Below are 25,540 nucleotides of genomic sequence, written 5' to 3'. Positions count from 1 at the left end.
CAGGCAAAGTGGGGGCAGGGGCAGTATATTTACCCTACATGCATGGAGAAGGCAAGTTCTGCAGATACTTTCACAGGATTATAGGGCTTTGGTCTGCATCGTGTGTTAATCTCACAAGTGGACCACACAACAGAACACTCACTGTGCCCCAGACCATTTCTGTCTTAACAGACGATATTTAACAATGTGTTTCAAGACACACCAATCTAATCCAGAGTTGATCAGATCGGCATTGCTCGTGTGGCTTTACATCTTAACTCTCCTCCTCCCGCCCGACCTCCAAGTATCCTGTTACGCACTTACAAAAATACAGAGACATAATGCAGATGAGGATAACTCTGTCACAGGTCAGTTTCGCGATGTTTGGAGGTGGGGGCCAGGCATCAGCCGTGACTTCTATTAAAATTCACAGGCACCATTTGATGCACATTTATAAAAGTGCACTGCAAATTGTGAGGATAAAAATCAAAGGTGGTCGGATACTGAACCATGGTTTAAAGCTCAATTAATGAGAGTTCCTGTGGTTTGATTACTTTATTACAGAGCAATTTGAGGGCATCTCATTGCCAACTGAACTTGTTATATAAAATTTGGGGGGGGAAGGGGGTGGTAGGAACTTGAATCCACAACATCGAGAAAAGAACCTCCCCCATCCCCACCCCAACACACACACACACAAGCACATCTACAAATTGTTTGTTTCAGTGGTCACAATGTCACCGAGTGAGTGAGCGAGAGAGTGAGCGAGCGAGATTACGGACACTGGCTGCTCATCACCGCTTCGTTTATGGATTCGGCCACGTAATCCAAGTTGCCAGTGGTTAGACCGCACATGTTGATGCGGCCACTGGCCAAGAGATAGATATGCTTCTTCTTAATCATATAATCCACCTGGGAGGCTGTAAAACAAAAACAAAGAGAGAAAGGGTCAGCATCTTTTTCTGTTGGGAGTCTGCCATTGGCTTGCTCCTATCTGAAGTTGGTTCTTAAGATGAACATTGTTAGTAAATAAGTTAATAGGATCTCAGAAATTAGCCACCATCAGTTCACTTGGAGACACAATGTTCCTATTAACCTTTAAGAAAGTGCTTAAAAAAAAAAATCTCAAGTTGACTTCAGTTTAAATTGTCACACGATGAATTTTCAACAAGAATGTCAGTGCTGGCAGTGGAACTTTTCTCCTCATTCTTTGGCATCAACTTTGCTCAGTTAGTTACATCCTTGAGTCAGTAGGTTATGGGGATACGGCCCACTCCATGACTTGTGCTTAGAGTGAGTCTAGACCAACACTTCACTGTGGAAGTGCAGGATGCGGTGCCACCTTTCGGATTAGACGTTAGATCGAGGCCCCCGGGGCATTATTCCAGGAAAGGAAAAGAGTAGAGGGTTTTCAGCAGAGATCCTCCAGGTGGCTAAAGCTTTCCACTGCTCCGCCTCACAAGCCTCAGGAGAACATTACAAGGGTACTCCGTCACAAGTTGCTTTTCACATGGCACAGCGATGTGCCTGACCCTGGAATCGGTGGAGCCCAGGACCTGCAAATTATAGAATGATACAGCACAGAAGGAAGCCATTAGGCCCATCTTGCCTATGCCGGCTCTTTGAAAGAGCAGTCCAATTAGTCCCACTGCACTGACCTTTCCCCATAGCTTTGAATATTTTTTTCCTTTCGCGTATTTATCCAATTCCCTTTTGAATGTTATTATTGAATTTGCTTCCACCGCCCTTGCAGGCAGCGCATTCCAGATCATAACAACTTGCTGTGTAAAAAAAAAACTCTCAGCTTGCCTCTGGATCTTTTGCCAATCATCTTAAATCTGTGACTTTTTTACTGCATACAGTTTCTCTCTATCTACTCTATCAAAACCCTTCATAATTTCAAACTCTGCTATTAAATCTCTTCTTAGCCTTTGCTGCTCTAAGGAGAACAAATGGCTGAAGCCTGCCCTTCACAAGAGCGTCGAGGTGCAGGTCAATGCCTGCAATTTCATCTTGGGACAGTTACACAACAGAGAGCAGGTACCTCCCCAATCCGGGGAATAACCAGTCCTCGTGGCATAGGATCGATCATTTCTACCTAGGTAGCATAGCCTGGATAGAATGTAAAAAAAAAAGACAGGGTTGAGAGAATAAAATCTCAAGAATTAAGTTTTGTAAACCATAAAGCTGGTGCTCTCCACTCTCTCTCCTGTGACAGTTGGAACTGGTGCTCTCCACTCTCCCATTGGTGTAGGAGGGAGGGCTTTAGTTTCCTGAACAATTAGGACCGCTTCTGGGGAAGGTGGGACCTGTACAAGTCGGACAGATTACACCTCAACAGAGACGGGACCAATGTTCTCGCAGGTGGTTTTGATAGTGCGGTTGGAAGGGCTTTAAACTAGCTTGGCAGGGGGATGGGAACCCAGGAGAGGGCTCTGAACTAGTTAGAGTGGGTGAGAGTTCAGATGAACAGAATCCCAAGAAAGAATGCAAAAGGCAGGAGGCAACAGAGCAGAGTAGCACTGGGGTAAGTGTAAACCACAAGGTAATAGGAAGGGACAATATATATGAATATAAAGGGGCTGCAGGAGGGGTCAAAACTAAAAATCATGGTTTAAAAACTAGTATTAAATCACTCTACCTAAACGCACGCAGCATTCGAAATAAAGTAAATGAGTTGACAGCACAAATCATTACAAATGGGTATGATTTGGTGGCCATTACAGAAACGTGGTCGCAAGGTGGCCAAGACTGGGAATTAAACATACAGGGGTATCTGACAATTTGGAAAGATAGACAAGAAGGGAAAGGAGGTGGGGTAGCTCCGTTAATAAAGGATGATATCAGGGCAGTTGTGAGAGACGATATTGGCTCTAATGAACAAAATGTTGAATCATTGTGGGTGGAGATTAGAGATAGTAAGGGGAAAAAGTCACTGGTGGACGTAGTTTATAGGCCCCCAAATAATAACTTCACGGTGGGGCGGACAATAATCAAGGGAATAATGGAGGCATGTGAAAAAGGAACGGCAGTAATCATGGGGGATTTTAACCTACATATCGATTGGTCAAATCAAATCGCACGGGGTAGCCTTGAGGAGGAATTCATAGAATGCATACGGGATTGTTTCTTAGAACAGTATGTTACAGAACCTACAAGGGAGCAAGCTATCTTAGATCTGGTCCTGTGTAATGAGACAGGAATAATAAACGATCTCTTAGTAAAAGATCCTCTCGGAATGAGTGATCACAGTATGGTTGAATTTGTAATACAGATTGAGGGTGAGGAAGTAGTGTCTCAAACGAGCCTACTATGCTTAAACAAAGGAGACTATAGTGGGATGAGGACAGAGTTGGCTAAAGTAGACTGGGAACACAGACTAAACGGTGGCACAATTGAGGAACAGTAGAGGACTTTTAAGGAGCTCTTTCATAGTGCTCAACAAAAATATATTCCAGTGAAAAAGAAGGGCGGTAAGAGAAGGGATAACCAGCCGTGGATAACCAAGGAAATAAAGGAGAGTATTAAATTAAAAACCAATGCGTATAAGGTGGCCAAGGTTAGTGGGAAACTAGAAGATTGGGAAAATTTTAAATGACAGCAAAGAATGACTATGAAAGCAATAAAGAAGGGGAAGATAGATTATGAATGTAAAGTTGTGCAAAACATAAAAACAGATAGTAAAAGCTTTTACCGATATATAAAACGGAAAAGAGTGACTAAAGTAAATGTTGGTTCCTTAGAAGATGAGAAAGGGGATTTAATAATGGGAAATGTGGAAATGGCTGAGACCTTAAACAATTATTTTGCTTCGGTCTTCACAGTGAAAGACACAAAAACCATGCCAAAAATTGCTGGTCACGGGACTGTGGGAAGGGAGGACCTTGAAACAATCACTATCACTAGGAGGGTAGTGCTGGACAGGCTAATGGGACTCAAGGTAGACAAGTCCCCTGGTCCTGATGAAATGCATCCCAGGGTATTAAAAGAGATGGCGGAAGTTATAGCAGATGCATTGGTTATAATCTACCAAAATTCTCTGGACTCTGGGGAGGTGCCATCGGATTGGAAAGCATCTAATGTAACGCCTCTGTTTAAAAAAGGGAGCAGACAAAAGGCCGGTTAGTTTAACATCTGTAGTGGGGAAAATGCTTGAAGCTATCACTAAGGAAGAAGTAGCGGGACACCTAGATAGGAATAGTGCAATCAAGCAGACGCAACATGGATTCATGAAGGGGAAATCATGTTTAACTAATTTACTGGAATTCTTTGAGGATATAACGAGCATGGTGGATAGAGGTGTACCGATGGATGTGGTGTATTTAGATTTCCAAAAGGCATTCGATAAGGTGCCACACAAAAGGTTACTGCAGAAGATAAAGGTACGCAGAGTCAGAGGAAATGTATTAGCATGGATCGAGAACTGGCTGGCTAACAGAAAGCAGAGAGTCGGGATAAATGGGTCCTTTTCGGATTGGAAATCGGTGGTTAGTGGTGTGCCACAGGGATCGGTGCTGGGACCACAACTGTTTACAATATGCATAGATGACCTGGAAGAGGGGACAGAGTGTAGTGTAACAAAATTTGCAGATGACACAAAGATTAGTGGGAAAGCAGGTTGTGTAGAGGAGACAGAGAGGCTGCAAAGAGATTTAGATAGGTTAAGCGAATGGGCTAAGGTTTGGCAGATGGAATACAATGTCGGTAAATGTGAGGTCATCCACCTTGGGAAAAAAAACACAGTAAAAGGGAATATTATTTGAATGGGGAGAAATTGCAACATGCTGCAGTGCAGAGGGACCTGTGGGTCCTTGTGAATGAATCCCAAAAAGTTAGTTTGCAGGTGCAGCAGGTAATCAGGAAGGTGAATGGAATGTTGGCCTTCATTGCGAGAGGGATGGAGTACAAAAGCAGGAAGGTCCTGCTGCAACTGTACAGGGTATTGGTGAGGCCGCACCTGGTGTACTGCGTGCAGTTTTGGTCACCTTACTTAAGGAAGGATATACTAGCTTTGGAAGGGGTACAGAGACGATTCACTAGGCTGATTCCAGAGATGAGGGGGTTACCTTATGATGATAGATTGAGTAGACTGGGTCTTTACTCGTTGGAGTTCAGAAGGATGAGGGGTGATCTTATAGAAACATTTAAAATAATGAAAGGGATAGACAGGATAGAGGCAGAGAGGTTGTTTCCACTGGTCGGGGAGACTAGAACTAGGGGGCACAGCCTCAAAATACGGGGGAGCCAATTTAAAACCGAGTTGAGAAGGAATTTCTTCTCCCAAAGGGTTGTGAATCTGTGGAATTCTCTGCCCAAGGAAGCAGTTGAGGCTAGCTCATTGAATATATTCAAATCACAGATAGATAGATTTTTAACCAATAAGGGAATTAAGGGTTATGGGGAGCGGGTGAGTCAGTGGAGCGGAGTCCACGGCCAGATCAGCCGTGATCTTGTTGGGTGGCTGAGCAGGCTCGAGGGGCTAGATGGCCTACTCCTGTTCCTAATTCTTATGTTCTTATGTTCTTATGAATGTTGGGGAAGTCCAGAACCAGGGGTCACAGTCTAAGGATAAGGGGTAAGTCATTTAGGACCGAGATGAGGAGAAACTTCTTCACCCAGGGAGTGGTGAACCTGTGGAATTCTCTACCACAGAAAGTTGTTGAGGCCAATTCACTAAATATATTCAAAAAGGAGTTAGGGGGATCAAGGGGTGTGGCAGGAAAGCAGAAATGGGGTACTGTGGTTGCATGTTCAGCCATGAACTCATTGAATGGTGGTGCAGGCTCGAAGGGCTGAACGGCCTACTCCTGCACCTATTTTCTATGTTTCTATTTGAGCATCAATTTTCCTGCTTAAAGTTATAGCTTTACCACTCATTTTCAGCCATCAAGAATTCTACAGAAAATGTGTGTTTGGAAACAAAAGTGATCGTGAGGTTATCCAATGCTGGCGATTCAATCTAATGAAGGTTAAAGACATTTGAAAATTCCTCAGAGAGTGAGATTAAGAACACACATACACACCACTAGATGGGGCTTACACTTCAATGACTTGCCACAAGGACGATGTAGAAAGCTCCCTTTCAGTCTGTTCATGCAGTGTATTTATTTTCAGTACTGATACAGGTATGTTTTTCAAATATTTATTCATTTTAAAAGGGGCCTGGTGAACTGGGAACTTTTGCTTTGAAACTTCCAGTACGGAGGGATGCAATAAAACACTGCTACAAGTTTACAAGAAGCACTTTGTTTCAAAAGGTGAAATCTTTGATGAAAAAGGTTGTCTCTCAATGCAGCAAAAAATTCTCATTAGCGGGAATGTGAGTCCAGTACAACCTCTTAGATGTTGGGACTTTAAAAAAAACCCTTTTTATTCTAGACATTTCAACTTGTATATTTTACGCCACTCGTAAGTGAGTTTTTACATTCACGAGTATGTTCACTACCTATACAAGTTTTGGTCCAGGGTAACGAACGGAAAATCTCTCTTTAAAATGTCCTTATCCTGTACCTCCACAGGATCTTTTGCACACCTTCGAAAAGCAGCAGAGCACCACCACAAAGTCAGATCTCGTTTCAGACTAACTATCAAGGGAATTCACTGAACAGATGAATAAGTGAATAGAGAGAGATATTTCTTGTAGATATTATACTGAGCAAGATCCTGGAAATGAAAATCACAAATGCTTCCAATTTCTACATTAAATTATTTTACAGTTAACCTTTATTTATGTCGTTAATTCTTTTGTTTCTTAGCCGTATAATTGTGGGAGCTAAGTGGCCCGATCCATCTATTTGAAACTTACACACTGGCTCAATGATTTGAAAAGTCTTCAATACTTAACTAGAAGTTATGGCCATCAGCTAAAATCTACAGTAATCACTGCCGTTAAAACTGAGCGAATCACGGCATTGTTTTGAATGTGCTTTTGCTTTCTCTTGTTATCCAATCGTGGAGACAACTGAAACAAATCTCCGTAAAGTCTGTATCGGGTTTGGCTGGCAACATGACTTTGGAATGCAGCTAGTTTTTAAAGTTCCATTAGTATTGTAATTGAATTAACGGGACCACTACCCCAGCTCAAACTAGACAAACATACTTGGGCTTTGGGCACACAGTCCAATAAATTAGATCAAACCAGCCTTGGCTCAGTGCTTGCACTCTGACCTAGGAGTTAGAAACTCGAGCCCCACTGTTGGACTGGGGCACATAATCTGGGCTGACACTTCAATGAATACTGAGGGAGTGTTGTACTGTCAGAGGTGCCGTTAAATGCAGTGCGCCTGCTCAGGTGGAACTCCAAGTCCCATGATACTATTCAGAGAGCAGGGGAGTTCCTGTCCAGTATTTATCCCTCAACCAATCATTTTTGTCCTTGCTGTTTATGGGACCATGCTAATGTGCAAATTGGTTGCGATGTTTGCCTATATAATAACAATAGCTATACTTCAAACACGATTAATTGGCTGTGGACATTTTGAAATACGAAAGACGTTATATACGTGGAAATGTTTTTCTTCAGGATGTCCCAATAGTTTATCTTTAAGGCAGTAATTAAAATGTCTCTGTCCCCTAAATTATTCAGTTAGCAAGTGCATTGGATAAAGTGGCTCTGAGCCTTCCAGCCCAGGTTTCAGCTCTGGTCTGGTCTGAGTTGGTTAACCTCAGGATCCCCAGGCATGAGAGAAAAAGAATCAAAGGGGTTTCTCAGTTCCCCACATCGGAATTCTTCCCATGTACCTTTTCTGTGTACAAGAAACTCAGGGCTGTCCCACAACATTACACGTTTCTGGGGTGTGAAACTTAAAAACAAACAAACTACTACACAGTAAAGGTACTAATGTAGTGGGAATATACATAGATTTTAGAGAATCCTGGAGTCTACTTTTCAGATATGTGGTGAGGGCGAGGTCTACTGTTCAGTACAAAAATTCTATTGAGCAAGAACTTGCAAACAATATAATCTATAGTAATAAATGATTGAGCAAGAGAGGCAGAAAGAGAATAAACAGCAAGAATGCAATAAAGTATATGGACTGAGAACTAGAGTAAGAGCGATAGAGCGAGAAAGGAACAAGAAGGGGAGAGAGAATGCCAAAGAATGAGAACATGATCGAGGGAGAAAGAGAGCGAAAGTGACAGAGTGGGAACACAAGAAACAGAACACAAAATATTATATTTATTTTCTTGCTGCCCTATTCAGCAAGGCTTTCCATTCCCGATTGTGCCCAGGTGACACACACTGCATACTGTGTGTGGACCCATGACTGGGACAGTACAGGACTCGGCTTCGAAACTCCCATGGTCAAATTGCCCCACCATCGAGTGTCATGGGTGACAAACGGCTACTTGGGCTAATTACTGGATAATGGCCGTGCTAGGGAAGCGCAGACAAGTGGCCAAAGCCACTGGCTCGTTTACTGGAAAACAGCTGGAACATGATTCACAAAATGTTAGTTTAACAAACAAATCCTGGAATCCGGATTTATTCCACTGACGTAAATCAGTAAATAGCAGCCTCTGCCCATCAGAAGCAAGGCTTCCAACAAGGAAAGTAAACAATCATGTAATCAGCTTTCCCCCCACCCACACACAATCCTGGAATAAAAATGGACTGCGACTTATTCAGGTGCCCCAAACCAGGGTCCCCGGCCATGAGGGGTGGGGGGGCGGGGCGGGAAGGAGAGTAAGAGATGGAAACAGAACATTAAAAACTGGCATTGGCTCTAGAGAGAGAAAGAGAGAGACAGGAAAACAAAGTGAAAGAGAGAGAGAGAGAGAGAGAGACACACACACACACATACTCACAGTCAGCTCATGGGAATACCATAGTAAACAATGAAACTGGCTAAATACAGCCTCTTGAGAGGCCCCGTCTACAAAATAACAAGAGAGAGGGTCTCCCCAGTGTCCTGCTTTAACTGATCCAACAGGTTTATTTTGAGGTTGCCAGCAGCTGCTCATCGGGAGCCAGGGGCACCTGGCTCACCACCCAGCCCGATATAGAAGCAGCTCCATTCCCAGAGGTCCTCTCTTGCAAAGCAGACGGGGGTCTTTAACGTGGCTCTTTATCAGATACCTGGGGTCTTTTGCTAAATAGAAAGAGATACTGCCATGGCAGCAGGCAGAAGACCCTGGTGGTGTGTTATGTGTACATCTAATTGACTCCTTCAGGGCACCAAAACAGGCGCTCTCAACAGACTCTCAAATTGCACAAGATCCTTCACTAAGCCAAACAGTCTGCTTCCCATTAATAAAAGTATGATGCAAAGTTTTTTTTCCTTTTGTTTTTTTTTTAAATATAAAGTTCTCGAGCCCTTTGTGAATCTGCAACTATCCAAAACAAAACACACAGGCGGTACAGCTGGATGGCATTACTGCTTTAAGTATTGTATGGTACAAAGTCGCTGGACAAAGGGATGCGGCTCAATTAGTGCAGTTGTTTTGTATTAAAAGGGCAGTAAGAGCGAAACGAAACTCAACAGGGACTACAGGAAACCCAAGGTAACCGTGGGTGAGGTGTGCTGACAAAGGGCTCCACCAATCCACCAACACATAAAAACCCACTACAGTTTTCATTAAAGACACTCGTATCAAACTGTGGAGGGTTATCTGCCATGTAATTAAAAAATATATATATATAAACGAAAACAGAAAGCTTCCCAAGTCATTAAACAATTTTGTACATCATGATAATATAAAGGATGATTAAGGGCTGCAGGCTGCCGAGATGGTGGAGGTGGTGTATAAACTTAGAAGAGAAGAACGCCTTGCACTTATAATGATCCCGTCGCAATTTCAGGAAGTCTCAAAGCTTTTCATGTCAAATAAGTTACTTCTGAATGCTTGGCACTTATGAAGCCACATGCAGTAACCAATTTACGCACAGCTAGATTCCGCAAACAGAGAATGAGATGACTGACCACAATTAATCTGTTATTTGAGGGAGGTTTGCGGGCCAAGATACCAAGGAAAATTGCTGCTCTGCTCTGAATAGTGGCACAGGATCTACAGCAACCTCCTGAGCCAAATAGGAAAAGGCAGTCAGAGACGCTAAGGTCTCATCTGAAAAACAGACAAATTCCATACACAGCAGTAGGGCATGAACACTAAGCAACAAGAATCATTCACTTGACAAGAGCGAAGACAGGAAGGAGCACACAGCAAATGCAAACCAGCCAATCAGTATCCAAGAACAGACGGCCAATGTTCCAGATACGACCCTTCATCGGGTATGTTTGAAAATAGTTTACAGTTTTCATTCAGGCAGAGAGTAAATTCACCAATCCCGCCTTCCTACGGGGAGCTGTGCCTGAAGGGAGATTGGGTCGGGGAGCCGGAGCTAGTGTTATGATGCAATGTCCTTTCCAACTCTGGCATTGAAATCGCCAAGAAGGACCAGCTTGTCGTTCATTGGGACTCGGGACAGGGATTGTTCGAGGCTGGAGTAGAATTCCCTTTTGGTCTCATCTGTAGCGTCCAGTGTTGAGTCGTACGCACTTAACACCGTAGTGCGCTGGTTTCGGGCTAGAGTGAGTTGAAGAGTTATGAGACGTTTGCTTATCCTGCAAGGGGAGTCTTTGAGACGGCCCAGCAGCTCATTCTTGATGGCGAAGCCCACTCCGTGGAGGAGGCGTACTTCTTCTGGCTTGCCTTTCTAGAAGAAGGTGTAACCACCACCTTGCTCTTTGAGTTGGCCTTCCCCTGCCCGCCAGGTCTCACTTAGGGCGGCGAGGTCTACATCGAAGCGTCTGAGCTCCCAGGCAACGATAGCAGTGCAGCGTTCTGGTCTGTCGCTGTTGGGGTTGTCCACGAGGGTCCTGACTTTCCATGTCTCGAACTTCATTTTGAAGGTTGGAAGATGCCTGTGCGTGAGTTCTTTTAAAATGGGGTGGCCGTTGCACACCAGTTACCACACGGGCTTAGCAGAGTGAGGTCTTGGCCCAGTGGCAAGGGGGTCCAAGACGACTGGAGACCAAGCTCTACTATATGGGCCTAGTTGCCTACGGTGGGGTGTGAGCCGTAAGCTCAGCGCTGAGCAGCGCCTTTCAAAGAGATGGTGAGAGATCAGAAGTGTGGAGAGTGGTGGTGAGAGATTTGAGGCAATGCTTCCCTCTCCCAGGTATTAGCTCCTGGCTGAGGGCAGGCATTGAGATGGCTAGAGATCCAGTTCGTAGGAGGAGGAGAGGCCGCTGCTCCTCCTGTGCTATGTGAGAAGTCAGGGACGCTTTCAGTGTCCCTGACTACTATGTGTGCGGGAAGTGTGTCCAGCTGCAGCTCCTGACAGACCGCATGACGGCACTGGAGCTGTGGATGGACTCACTCTGGGGCATGCGCGATGCTGAGAATGTTGTGGATAGCACATTTAGTGAGTTGGTCACACCGCAGGTAAGGGTTAGGACAGAAAGTGAATGGGTGACCAAGAGACAAGGCATGAGCAGGAAGTTAGTGCAGGAGTCCCCTGCGGTCATCTCCCTCCAAAACAGATATACCGATTTGGATACTGTTGGGGGAGATGACTTACCAGGGGAAGGCACCAACAGCCAGGTTCATAGCACAGTGGGTGCCTCTGCTGCACATAAGGATGGGAAAAAGAGTGGGCGAGCTATAGTGATAGGGGACGCTATTGTAAGGGGAATACATAGGAGTTTCTCCGGCTGCAACCAAGACTCCAGGATGGTATGTTGCCTCCCTGGTGCAAGGGTCAAGGATGTCTCGGAGCGGCTGAGAGCATTCTGGAGAGGGTGAACAGCCAGTTGTCGTGGTACATGTAGGTACCAACGATATAGGTAAGGAGCGGGAAGAGGTCCTACAAGCTGAATTTAGGGAGCTAGGAGTTAAATTAAAAAGTAGGACCTCAAAGGTAGTAATCTCTGGATTTCTACCAGTGCCACGTGCTAATCAGAATAGAGGGAGCAGGATAGTTAGAATAAATACATGGCTTGAGCAGTGGTGCAAGAGGGAGGGATTCAAATTCTGGGACCAGTTCTGGGGGAAGTGGGACCTGTACAAAAGGGACGGTCTGCACTTGGGCAGGACTGGAACTGATGTCCTCGGGGTAACATTTGCTAATGCAGTTCGGGAGTGTTTAAACTAATATGGCAGGGGGATGGGAACCTATGCAGCGAGATAGGGCGAAGTAATATGGAGTCAGAAACAGATGGTAGAAAGGTAAAAAGCAATAGTGGAAGGCCGAGTAAACAAAGGCAAGAAACAAAAAGGGCCACACTACATCATAATTCTAAAAGGACAAAGGGTGTTAAAAAAACAAGCCTGAAGGCTTTGTGTCTTAATGCAAGGAGTATCCGTAATAAGGTGGATGAATTAACTGTGCAAATAGATGTTAACAAATATGATGTGATTGGGATTACAGAGACGTGGCTCCAGGATGATCAGGGCTGGGAACTCAACATCCATGGGTATTCAACATTCAGGAAGGATAGAATAAAAGGAAAAGGAGGTGGGGTAGCATTGCTGGTTAGAGGAGATTAATGCAATAGTTCGGAAGGACATTAGCTTGGATGATGTGGAATCTATATGGGTAGAGCTGCAGAACACCAAAGGGCAAAAAACGTTAGTGGGAGTTGTGTACAGACCTCCAAACAGTAGTAGTGATGTTGGGGAGGGCATCAAACAAGAAATTAGGGGTGCATGCAATAAAGGTGCAGCAGTTATCATGGGTGACTTTAATATGCATATAGATTGGGCTAACCAAACTGGAAGCAATACGGTGGAGGAGGATTTCCTGGAGTGCATAAAGGATGGTTTTCTAGACCAATATTTCAAGGAACCAACTAGAGGGGAGGCCATCTTAGACTGGGTGTTGTGTAATGAGAGAGGATTAATTAGCAATCTTGTTGTGCGAGGCCCCTTGGGGAAGAGTGACCATATTATGGTGGAATTCTGCATTAGGATGGAGAATTGAAACAGTTAATTCAGATACCATGGTCCAGAACTTTAAAAAGGGTAACTTTGAAGGTATGAGGCGTGAATTGGCTAGGATAGATTGGCGAATGATACTCAAGGGGTTGACTGTGGATGGGCAATGGCAGACATTTAGAAACCGCATGGATGAACTACAACAATTGTACATCCCTGTCTGGCGTAAAAATAAAAAAGGGAAGGTGGCTCAACCGTGGCTATCAAGGGAAATCAGGGATAGTATTAAAGCCAAGGAAGTGGCATACAAATTGGCCAGAAATAGCAGTGAACCTGGGGACTAGGAGAAATTTAGAACTCAGCAGAGGAGGACAAAGAATTTGATTAGGGCAGGGAAAATAGAGTACAAGAGGAAGCTTGCAGGGAACATTAAGACGGACTGCAAAAGTTTCTATCGATATGCAAAGAGAAAAAGGTTAGTAAAGACAAACGTAGGTCCCCTGCAGTCAGAATCAGGGGAAGTCATAACGGGGAACAAAGAAATGGCAGACCAATTGAACAAGTACTTTGGTTCGGTATTCACAAAGGAGGACACAAACAACCTTCCAGATATAAAAGGGGTCAGAGGGTCTAGTAAGAAGGAGGAACTGAGGGAAATCCTTATTAGTTGGGAAATTGTGTTGGGGAAATTGATGGGATTGAAGGCCGATAAATCCCCAGGGCCTGATGGACTGCATCCCAGTGTACTTAAGGAAATAGCGGATGCATTGACAGTCATTTTCCAACATTCCATAGACTCTGGATCAGTTCCTATGGAGTGGAGGGTAGCCAATGTAACCCCACTTTTTAAAAAAGGAAGGAGAGAAAACAGGGAATTATGGACCGGTCAGCCTGACATCAGTAGTGGGTAAAATGATGGAATCAATTATTAAGGATGTCATAGCAGTGCATTTGGAAAGAGGTGACATGATAGGTCCAAGTCAGCATGGATTTGTGAAAGGGAAATCATGCTTGACAAATCTTCTGGAATTTTTTAGGATGTTTCCAGTAGTGTGGACAAGGGAGAACCAGTTGATGTGGTGTATTTGGACTTTCAGAAGGCTTTTGACAAGGTCCCACATAAGAGATTAATGTGCAAAGTTAAAGCACATGGGATTGGGGGTAGTGTGCTGATGTGGATCGAGAACTGGTCGTCAGACAGGAAGCAAAGAGTAGGAGTAAATGGGTACTTTTCAGAATGGCAGGCAGTGACTAGTGGGGTACCGCAAGGTTCTGTGCTGGGGCCCCAGCTGTTTACATTGTACATTAATGATTTAGACGAGGGGATTAAATGTAGTATCTCCAAATTTGCGGATGACACTAAGTTGGGTGGCAATGTGAGCTGCGAGGAGGATGCTATGAGGCTGCAGAGTGACTTGGATAGGTTAGGTGAGTGGGCAAATACATAGCAGATGAAGTATAATGTGGATAAATGTGAGGTTATCCACTTTGGTGGTAAAAACAGAGAGATAGACTATTATCTGAATGGTGACAGATTAGGAAAAGGAGAGGTGCAACGAGACCTGGGTGTCATGGTACATCAGTCATTGAAGGCTGGCATGCAGGTACAGCAGGTGGTTAAGAAAGCAAATGGCATGTTGGCCTTCATAGCGAGGGGATTTGAGTACAGGGGCAGGGAGGTGTTATTACAGTTGTACAGGGCCTTGGTGAGGCCACACCTGGAGTATTGTGTACCGTTTTGGTCTCCTAACTTGAGAAAGGACATTCTTGCTATTGAGGGAGTGCAGCGAAGGTTCACCAGACTGATTCACGGGATGGTGGGACTGACATATCAAGAAAGACTGGATCAACTGGGCTTGTATTCACTGGAGTTCAGAAGAATGAGAGGGGATCTCATAGAAACGTTTAAAATTCTGATGGGTTTAGACAGGTTAGATGCAGGAAGAATGTTGCCAATGTTGGGGAAGTCCAGAACCAGGGGTCACAGTCTAAGGATAAGGGGTAAGCCATTTAGGACCGAGATGAGGAGAAACTTCTTCACCCAGAGAGTGGTGAACCTGTGGAATTCTCTACCACAGAAAGTTGTTGAGGTCAATTCACTAAATATATTCAAAAAGGAGTTAGATATAGTCCTTACTACTCGGGGGATCAAGGGGTATGGCGAGAAAGCAGGAATGGGGTACTGAAGTTGCATGTTCAGCCATGAACTCATTGAATGGCGGTGCAGGCTCGAAGGGCCGAATGGCCTACTCCTGCACCTATTTTCTATGTTTCTGTGATTGCACGCACCATGTGCTCGCCAGTGGCTCCGCAGTTGAGTGGGACCAGCAGCCAGAGGGAGGTCAGAACATTGCCGGAGTCGGGTGCGAAGAGAGAGGGCAGAGCCAAAGCGCCAACGGAGCCGGATGCGAGGGCGGAGAGAGAGGGTAGAACCCAAACCTGTGGTCGGAGGCTCACCGGACGCTATCGGGGATCGAGTGCAGTAGCTGAGTCGGCCACATCTCGTGGGTGAACAAAAGTCTTGGCAGCGGGAAGGTCCAGGTGGAAAGTCTTGGACAGCAGGAAGGTTGTCATCGCACCAACGCTCTTTTCAAACTTCCTTGCTGCAATGCTACATCCCACCCTTAGCAAGCTTCCTGCCGGAGTGGAACTGAATTATAGAACAGATGGGAATCTGTTCAACCTCCGCCGCCTCCAGGCCAGATCCAAGGTCGTCCCATCCTCTATCATTGAACTACAATACGCAGATGACGTTTGCGTCTGCGCACACTCAGAGGCCGAACTCCAAGCCATCTTCAACATCTTCACCAAGGCGTATGAGAGCATGGGCCTTACGCTAAACATCCGTAAGACAAAGGTCCTCTACCAACCTGATCCCGCCATACAGCACTACCCCCCGACGAGGCCTTGGACAACGTGGACCATTTTCCATACCTTGGGAGCCTACTGTTAGCAAGAACAGACATTGACGACAAGGTCCAACACCGCCTTCAGTTTGCCAGCGCAGCCTTCGGTTTTTTGAGGAAGAGAGTGTTTGAAGACCAGCACCTCAAATCCAGCACCAAGCTCATTGTCTACAGGGCAGTAGTGATACCCGCCCTCCTATATGGCTCAAAGATGCGGACTATATACAGCAGACACCTCAAACGCTGGAAAAGTACCACCAGCGCTGCCTCCGCAAGATCTTGCAAATCCATTGGCAGGACAGACGCACCAACGTCAGCATTCTCGCTCAGGCCAACATCCCTAGCATCGACCACACTCGATCAGCTCCGTTGGGCGGGCCACATCGTCTGCATGCCCGACACGAGGCTCCCAAAGTAAGCGCTGTACACGGAGCTTAGATATGGCAAGCGAGCCCCAGGTGGGCAGAGGAAACGCTTCAAGGACACCCTCAAAACCTCCTTGACAAAGTGCAACCACCCCACCGACTCCTGGGAATCCCTGGCCCAAGACCGTCCAAAATGGAGGAAGAGCATCTGGGAGGGCGCTGAGCACCTCGTGTTCCATCGCCGAAAACAAGCAGAAAACAAGCGTAGACAGCAGAAGGAGCTTGCGTCAACCCAGACTCCCCGACCACCCTTTCCTTCAACCACGGTCTGCCCCACCTGTGACAGAGACTGTAGGTCCCACATTGGACTCATCAGTCACCTGAGAACTCACTTTTAGAGTGGAAGCAAGTCATCCTCGACTCAGAGAGACTGCCTATGATAATGATGATGATGATATGATGCTATCTCCAACCCGTGTGCATCTCCCCATTGGATTGGTGTACCGACCCAGATATTTTATGTGAGGGCTGAGTTCAATTTGAAAGTGATCCATCACTGAAGTGTGTTTTTTCTTTTAAAATGTCAGTAGTTTGCTGGAGATGTGTTGCATCAAAGCTCGTGGCATGATGGTGCATACTATCAAGTCAGTGAGTGAGAAGTTCTTCTCAGAAGGGTGCTGATGGGCATTGCCCACCAGCCGTGGATGCCCAGCTTGCAGCTATAAAGCAACGGGAGAATAAAGCTGGAGACCAGGATCACATTTCCCCAAATCAAGTTTCCCTTTAAATGGAGCACTAAATCAGAGGCCATACTTTTGAAAGGCCAATTTAAAGTTGTGCTCTTCTTGACAGTTTGCCTTTTAAATACTTCTATAACTACTGCAACACATCACCCATGGAAACTGTGCTGTGAATTTGAATGCACATATTTACTAGAGGATGCCAACAGATCATGGGATCAAATTCAGTACTGCTGCAACCAAGATTCTTTGGTTTAAACTCAAGAGTCCCCAACATTAAAGAGTAGTCTGCAAGAGTACAAGATCATCCTCAGCACCAGTTCCATTCTTCTGATAATGAAGAAGCCTATGCCAGTCTACAGATGTTCAACATCCAAGCTTAGTTTGACAAGTGGCAGGCAATGACCATCTTCAACAACAGAACACCCAGCTACCTCTCCTTGTCCTATGGCATCACCATTAAATAGTCTCTCACCATCCTGGAGGTGGGGGGTGTAATGTATTTGCTTCATGGGTTCTTTGCTTAGGAATTCATATCTACACATTGCTATCAATAACTAGCTGGTTTATTAGCAAAGATTTAACAATCATAGTACACATTACCAGTTCATCCACCAGGCTCACAACCACCTGCCTCATCGTGGATCCCCTGAACCCAACTGGCTGGGGTTTTATTGAGTCTTGTGAACATCATGTGACTGGCTAAGCCACTCACAACTCAACAGCTCTACAAACCCATAAGCATACTCACTGATGCATACATTACAGGGAGGGGGGCAGGGGTATCATCATTGACCAGGAGTTGAACTGGACAAGCCACATCAACATTGGTTGCAAGAGCAGGACAGAGATTGAAAATTCTGTGACAAGTGGCTCACCACCTGACCCCTCAAAGTCTCTCCACCATCAACAAGGTTCAAGTCAGGAGTGGGATGCAATATTAGCCAGTGGCCAGGATGGGTACAGCAACAACAACATTCAAGAAGCTCAACACCCTCCAGGACAGAAGATTTCACTTGGTCTCGATACCCAACTCCTCCACTACTGGTGTACCATGGCCACAGTATATACTGTCTACAGGATGCACTGCAGCAATTCACCAAACCTACCCTTGACAGCATCGCGCAGCCCCATAGCCTTTACCCCCAAGATGAACAAGAGCAGTAATATCATGGGAACACCATCAACTACAAGTTCCCTTCCAAGTCACACGCCATCCTGACGAGCATATCATCACTGCTCCTGCGTCACACTCCTGAAATTCCCTACCTAACACCACTGAGGGGGGCGCAATCACCACAAGGACTGCAGAAGTTCAAGGAGGGGGATCACCACCGACTTTTCAAAGCAACTAAATGCAACCTCGTCAGTCTCATCCACTTCCTGAGAACTAAAATGAACAGATATCAGGCCCCCGAAAAAAAAATTGGACTGGTGAGAGGTCCAGGGATTCATCTCAATCACATGGTGTCAACCTCGCATCTGCTGGCCAATTAGCATAAAGAATTACACAGAGTGCCTGTCCAGGGAACAGGGTTGCATCTTGGAATGTGATTTATTATCACTGTTGTGGGACTGCTGTTCGAATGGCGGGCAAGACGGAAAACACCAGCCATGACGGCACTTAAAGTAGTGTCTGAACTACTACACAAAACACCACATAAATATACTGGCTTTTTGAGTGGGGGGGCGGGGGAGTGGAGAGAAGAGGGGACATTCCGTCTCCAAAGTGGTACCTGTTGAAGCAGCTGCAGCAAAGTCCAGTCCATACAGTCTAAGCTTCCTGTAGGCTGAATTAGGAATGAATAGTAGGGCTATTTATCAAAGTTTTAAAAATAAATACATTCTCCTGGGCCCACCACACCACTCCCCAATCTGCTGACACCTCCAGACGCATTCAACGCTACACCAAAATGGCAGCGTACAGGCCCGGGTGACGGGGAGGGGGGACGGGGGCCAGCCCGGGTGACGGGGAGGGGGGACGGGGGCCAGCCTGGGTGACGGGGAGGGGGGACGGGGGCCAGCCTGGGTGACGGGGAGGGGGGACGGGGGCCAGCCCGGGTGACGGGGAGGGGGGAACGGGGGCCAGCCCGGGTGACGGGGAGGGCGGACGGGGGCCAGCCTGGGTGACAGGGAGGGGGGACGGGGGCCAGCCTGGGTGACGGGGGCCAGCCCGGGTGACAGGGAGGGGGGAACGGGAGGGGGGAACAGGGGCCCCGGGGACAGGAGGGGGAACGGGGCACTTGTTCTTCTCTCCCCAAAGACTTTATTGCCTCCTTCAAAAGGTGATCTGACAAGCAGACTAGCCACAACATTTCCTTTAGGCCACGCGAGCCACAAGGACAGGTTTGCCTAAAAGCAACACAGAAAGGCTTGAATTTTTCTGATACAAGTGGGAGGGTGGGGTATCTTCGCTGGGACGAAACTCCCACTCGCCTTAACCCTGGACAAATTTCCAGCCGACAGGCCATTAAGCATAATTCAGGTGGATTTCCCAGCCTCTGCTGCCGAGTCCTGCCACAGCCACGGTGGAAGTCAGAAGGCCGCGGAGACCAGCGGCAGTGCTAGCGGTCTCAGAGCTGCTGGGACAAACAAAATTTACTTCTTTCTTTTGGGCCCATGCGTGGAAATCCTCCGAAAACTAGACCACAGAGCCTCGCTGCTGGTACCATCATTCTCCCTCCCTCCGCCAATCTTAAACACTGGGCGCCAAGGTTCAACAGGTGGCCATGGCAGGAGTCGTAGTTCTATACTTTCTGCCGCCCCCAATCCGGGGGCAATTCGGGATGGGTTGCACCATCTGCCTATCCCCGGTCGGAAAGGCCTTCCAGCCCCATTTCCGCCTCTTGGAGGCGGTAACGGGCCTTAAAAAAAAGGGGCAATTTCAGCCCTGATCAAGTACAACCATAAACTGCGGAACCCTCCCCTATCAATTGAAAAATCTTGGCCACGGAATTTTCCCCAACCCGCCCCAACTCTTGCGCAAAACAGAGTGAATATTACAAATGCCTCGTAAGAGCAATTCTAGCAGATAGAACGACTTTTGTTGGAAAAAAATCATGCATGCTTTGGGAGAAATATTTAGAGAGCTCAGTTGCTCAGAGACTCCTGCAAGACAGATGCTTTGGCAACAACATTACGGAAGGTCTTTGTAGGGTCTTTTGGCTGCCCAGAGCTTTCAACACAATTAGACTGACAATAAACAGAGACGACCCCAGGCACATTCTCTAATGGTTTGTGCAAACACTGCAGCTGCCGGCAATAAATGCTGCAATGAAAATCTGCAAAAATTTCCAAGTTATTTGCCAGGTGCACTGAGGAGGAATGGACTACTCTCGATATCTGTCACATGAATTGGGAACAGCTGAAGATCCCAGGGTCTAAACTATAGCAGGCACTTGGCATTCGCTGAGATCTCAAGCACCACATGCTGGAGGAGGCCTGCACTGATTCCTATATTTGCATTCAGCAAATTATCATCACAGACCTAGGAGTGGTGCTCCTCATTAGCTCCCAGAACTATATTTTCAATAGTTGGCACCATAAAAAACCTCAATTCTAAGTTGCAACTTTGAAAGGAAAAAGACAGACCAAACTCATTTCTACAGCGTCTTTTACGATCTCAAGACGTCCCAAAGCACTTTACAGGCAATAAAATACTTTTGAAGTGTAGTCACTAAAGTAATGCAAGAAAAGGCATTATGTGCACAGCAAGATGCCACAAGCAGCAATGTTATAATGATCTGTTTTTGTGATGTTGGTTGAGGGATAAATACTGGCCAGGACATCGGGGAGAATTTCAAAGTTCTTCAAAATAATGCCATGGATCTTTTACGTCCACCCGAGGGGGCAGACGGAGCTTCAGTTTAACGTCTCATCCGAAGCACGGCACCTCTGACAGTGCAGCACTCCCTCTGTACTGCACTGGAGTGTCAGCCTAGATTTTGTGTCTTTCTGAAACCATAAAAAATGCTCCTTAAAACCTGCCTCTTTCTCCTCCTAATGTCTCCTTCTGTGGATTGGTATCAATTTTTGTCTGATTACACTCCTGCGAAGCGCCTTGGGACGTTTTACTATGTTAAAGGTGCTATATAAAGGCAAGTTGTTCTTGTGGGACTTCAACCCACAACCTCTGACTCAAAGGCGAGTGCTACCAATCAGCCATGGCAAACACCATGCTCAATTTCCTTCTGGCTAAGCCCCTTTCCCCTTATGCCATTTTCCAGGCTGCAGCTCATTTGACGGAGAACACCACACGTTGTATTTTGCAAGTTCTCTTTTCACCCCTGCGCAAGAAACCAGAGCGTGAGGTCAGGGTTGGTAGTTGTCTGGTGACTACTTTGGGCAAGACTAAAGGTTACAATGTTGAACGTGGTGAGACTGGTGCTTTATTTCTAAAATTGAGACAGTTGGTATCACCTAATTAATTCCTGAGTAAGTCTCATCTACTGTTTCCATCTCTGGTGGTGTCCAGTGTTGATACAACAACAACAACTTGCATTTACATAGTAGAAAGGAAAAGGCAAGTCCAGAGCAACTAAAGGGAGAGTGGCATACAAGGTGCTGCAATAATAGAGGGACCAATAGGAGACAGAAAGGACACTCTACAACACCCACACTGGCAATGTATAAATAGCTAATGTCCGCCATCAATAGATGGTACAATGCAAGGGGCACATATCTACATGTAATTGTATCATGTCTGCGTAACCACTGTGCGTGCTGAAGCAATAAAAGTGTTGTAACCAGAATCAAAAGCTGACTTTGTTACTACTCAAGTGAACGATGCATGCAGGTGTTTTTTTTTCATTCAAAATCCTGCACCGTGGGCCTTCGCCCTTCACTTAGGTTGCTCAAAAGTATCACAAAGTACTTACAGCCCGGAAACAGCGCAACTGGTCCGTAGTGGTGTTTATCTCCACACCAGCCTCCTCTGCATCTCACCCATCAACATATCCTTCTAATCCTTTCTCCCTCACGTGTTTATCTAACTTCCCCTTAAATGTATCTAGGCTATTTGCCTCAACTACTCCTTGTGGTCGTGAATTCCACATTCTAAGAGAGATTGTGTAGAATGGGCCTATACTCGCTGGAGTTTAGAAGAATGAGAGGTGATCTCTTGAAACATAAGATTCTGAAGGGGATTGACAGGGTAGATGCTGAGAGGTTGTTTGCCCTGGCTGGAGTGTCTAGAACTAGGGGGCACAGTCTCAGGATAAGGAGTAGGCCATTTAGGACAGAGATGAGGAGGAATTTCTTCACTCAGAGGGTTGTGAATCTTTGGAATTCTCTACCACAGAGGGCTGTGGATGTTGAGTCTTTGAATATATTCAAGGCCGAGATAGATAGATTTTTGGAGTCTAGGGAAAATCAAGGCATATGGAGATCGGGCGGGAAAGTGGAGTTGAGGTCTATGATCAGCCATGATCTTATTGAATAGCGAAGCAGGCTCGAGGGGCTGTAGGGCCTTCTCCTGCTCCTATTTCTTATGTTCTAACCGCTTTCTAGGTAAAGAAGTTTCACCCGAATTCCATACTGGATTTATTTATGGCCCTTAGTTCTGGTCTTGCCTGCAGAATCTATATCATCTTTAACCGCGAGGTTGGAATTAGCGGAAATACGAATTTGTCACCATCACTAGCTGGGCCAGTCCATGGAGGACTTAGCCAACTAAGTCAATGAAGACTCCACCGTATATATTCAGAGCCTTATTCAGACACTTGGGAGTTATAATGTGACCAATGTGCTCAATAGTTCAAACCACCTGTTCTTTAGGAAGGGAGTTTTATACACATAATTTGTTGAAAACTAAAAATAAAGTGTTGAAAAGGGTGACGATTTCTACTCCACAAGAAATATGAATGCCTTGCTATTGTGGTTTCGCGAAGCAGCATGATTTCTAAACTACGTGGTTTGGATAACAAAAATTGTTGGCATAATGGCATCCTCTTTAATTCCTATTTACAGCTGTGGCCTCCTCAATGCATCCCCGATGGAAAATCTACACATTAAACTGTCTAAGACTGAACACAGAAGGACAGTGTGTGGGGAATGGGCAATGCAGTTCTGCTTTCATCATCTTTTAGAATTCATGCCATTCTTGACCCGGGTGTGCTCGTAGGTGCAAAGCAAGGCCATTACTCTGCCTGTTAGTTTCATCCTCCCATTTTAAACTTGCTCCTTAGTTCTCACTTAAACTGCAGTACAATTACCAAACCAGCTCAACTCTGGGGAACTGAATCCTTGACAAGTGCTGTCCGTTAATCCCCCACAGCTTTACAAAGAAAAATGTACTCTATATACTTACGGTTAAGTCCTGTGAAGCTGAACATTCCGATCTGCTGGGTGATGTGGTCCCACGTGCCGGGTGTCCCTAGTTTCTGTAGCTTCTCCTTCAGCTGTGCTCTCATCAGTAACACACGATCAGCCATGGTTTTCACATTATCTTTCCTGGGGTGGGAGGGGAAATAGTTAAAAACAATAGTTTATTACAGTGGATCAGTGGGCAACTGTGCTGCCTGGTGTGATAACAAGCTCAGAAAATCCGAGGTTTGATTTCTGATCTGTGATGAGGGAGCTAATTTTGACTAGGGCTGTTGGAGGTGCTAGAATTGACCTTGACATCCCTGGGTTAAAGGTCCCTGCTCTTTTCTGGATTTAACTGTTAAGAGTTCTATTCCTTTCTCCCTCAGTACTCCCACTGTCGGAGGTGCTATCTTTCAGATGAGACGTTAAACCGAGGCCCCTCCTGCTCTCTCAGGTGGACATAAAAGATCCCATGGCCACTATTTCAAAGAAGAAGAGCAGGAAAACTGTCCCTGGTGTCCTGACTGTATTTTATAATCTCTTGAACACTCTTAATTCAATTTAACTCTATTTATTCAATAGATCTCAATCAGCCATGTGCAGATAAAATAGCGTTTCTCAAACTGCCAGTTTCTCTATGTGCGATATGTGTGTGCACGAGGTCCGTGCAGCAGAGCAGGTCTCCAGTCGTCTTGGATAACCCTTGCTACTGGACCAAGGCCTAGCTCTGTCAAGCCCATGTGGTGGCTGGTGTGCAACAGCCACCACACGTTAAATAAATCCACACACAAGCATCTTCCATCCTTGAGGATGTAGTTCGGGACCTAGAATATTAGGTTCTTCATTGAAACACCTGTGAACTTATCCTTTTTTGGCATGGAAGCAAGTCATCCTCGTTTCGAGGGACCGCCTATGATGATGATTCCTTTCTCCCATGTGTTTATCTAGCTTCCCCTTAAATGCATCTAGGCTATTCGCCTCTTCTACTCCTTGTGGTAGTGAGTTCCACATTCTTACCACTCTCTGGGTAAAGAAGTTTCTCCTGAAATCTCTACTGGATTTATTTATGGCCCCTAGTTCTGGTCTCACCCACATAATCTATATCATCTTTAACCGCGCGGTTGGGTATAGCTGAAGTACGAATTTGTCACCACCACTAGCTGGGCCAGTCCATGGAGGACTTAGCCAACTAAGTCAATGAAGGCCTCCACCATGTATATTCAGAGCCAAATGTTTTCACCTCATTCAGACACTTGGGAGTCATAATGTGACCAATGTGCTCGATTGTTCAAACCACCTGTTCTTTGAGAGGAAATCTCAAACCGGTAATGAGGAAATTGGAACAAAAACACGATATAGTGCAAAATACTAGTTAGGCCACAGCTGGAGTACTGCGTACAGTTCTGGTCACATTACAGGAAAGATGTGATTGCACTAGAGAGAGTACAGAGGAGATTTACGAGGATGTTGCCAGGATTGGAGAATTTTAATTACGAGGAAAGATTGGATAGGCTGAGGTTGTTTTCTTTGGAACAGAGGAGAGATTTAATTGAGGTGTATAAAATTATAGAGTGAATCGGAAGGACTTACTTCGTTTAGCAGAGAGGTCAATAACCAGTGGGTATAGATTTAAAGTAATTGGTAGAAGGATTGGGGGGAGTTGAAGAGAACTCAAGAGGGTGATGGAGGACTGGAACTCACTGCCTGAAACCCTCATCGGAGTTAAAAAGTACTTGTATGTGCACTTGAAATGCTGTAACCTACAAGGCTACGGACCAAGAGCTGGAAAGTGGGATTAGGCTGGATAGTTCTTTCAGCTGGCACAATGGGCCGAATGGCCGCCTTCTGTGCTGTAAATTTCTGCGATTCTATGAAACATGATCAGTTGGCGCACTTCCAGTGAAATGCATCAGTCAGTGCTAACATGAGTTCTGCACCAGTTAGTACGTATCTGTAAGAAAGATCATTTTGCAAACTTTAAGCCGGTAACAAGCTTGGTAACTCACTACAGACCTCCCCCAGGTTGTTAACGCACCTGTGGAGTGCACACTCGGCTGCAATAATGGCTCAATGAGAAAGGAGGACAACCAGTTTTGGAGTTGAAGCCTGCAAGCTCCTGCATGTGCAGTGGTAGAGCATGGAGAACAGGATAATGGTGCTGGGCAAAGTGATGACAAATAAGTCAAGAATTTGTTGGAGAATGTGCCTCAGAGGGTCAACTTAATATTAAGGAAGGAAGTCAGAGAAAACAGCAAAAAGAAACAAAATATGGCACAAATATACAATTGTAAATGAGTAGAAGATCGTATATAAAAAAAACACCTGGTAGAAATCTGTATCGTTGTAAAAGAAATTAAGCAAAGCT

The 25,540-nt window shown here is 45.6% G+C and overlaps 1 protein-coding gene across 1 annotated transcript in view; it reads right to left on the bottom strand.

Annotated features, from left to right (window-relative positions):
• Positions 1-376: 376 nt before the first annotated feature.
• got1 (glutamic-oxaloacetic transaminase 1, soluble) overlaps positions 377-25,540 on the bottom strand; it is a 70,299-nt gene continuing 45,135 nt past the window's right edge. Inside the window, exons 8-9 of the mRNA XM_070876470.1 lie at positions 23,177-23,319; positions 377-899 (exon numbers count right to left, since the gene is read on the bottom strand). Coding sequence (XP_070732571.1) covers positions 754-899; positions 23,177-23,319 — 289 coding nt within the window. The 3' untranslated portion in view covers positions 377-753. The remainder of the gene's footprint in view (positions 900-23,176; positions 23,320-25,540) is intronic.

This window comes from Pristiophorus japonicus, chromosome 3 (genome assembly GCF_044704955.1).
Source record: "Pristiophorus japonicus isolate sPriJap1 chromosome 3, sPriJap1.hap1, whole genome shotgun sequence".
NCBI lineage: Eukaryota > Metazoa > Chordata > Chondrichthyes > Pristiophoridae > Pristiophorus > Pristiophorus japonicus.
Note: the sequence above shows the minus strand (reverse complement) of the source record. Positions and strands in the feature narration are given on the sequence as shown.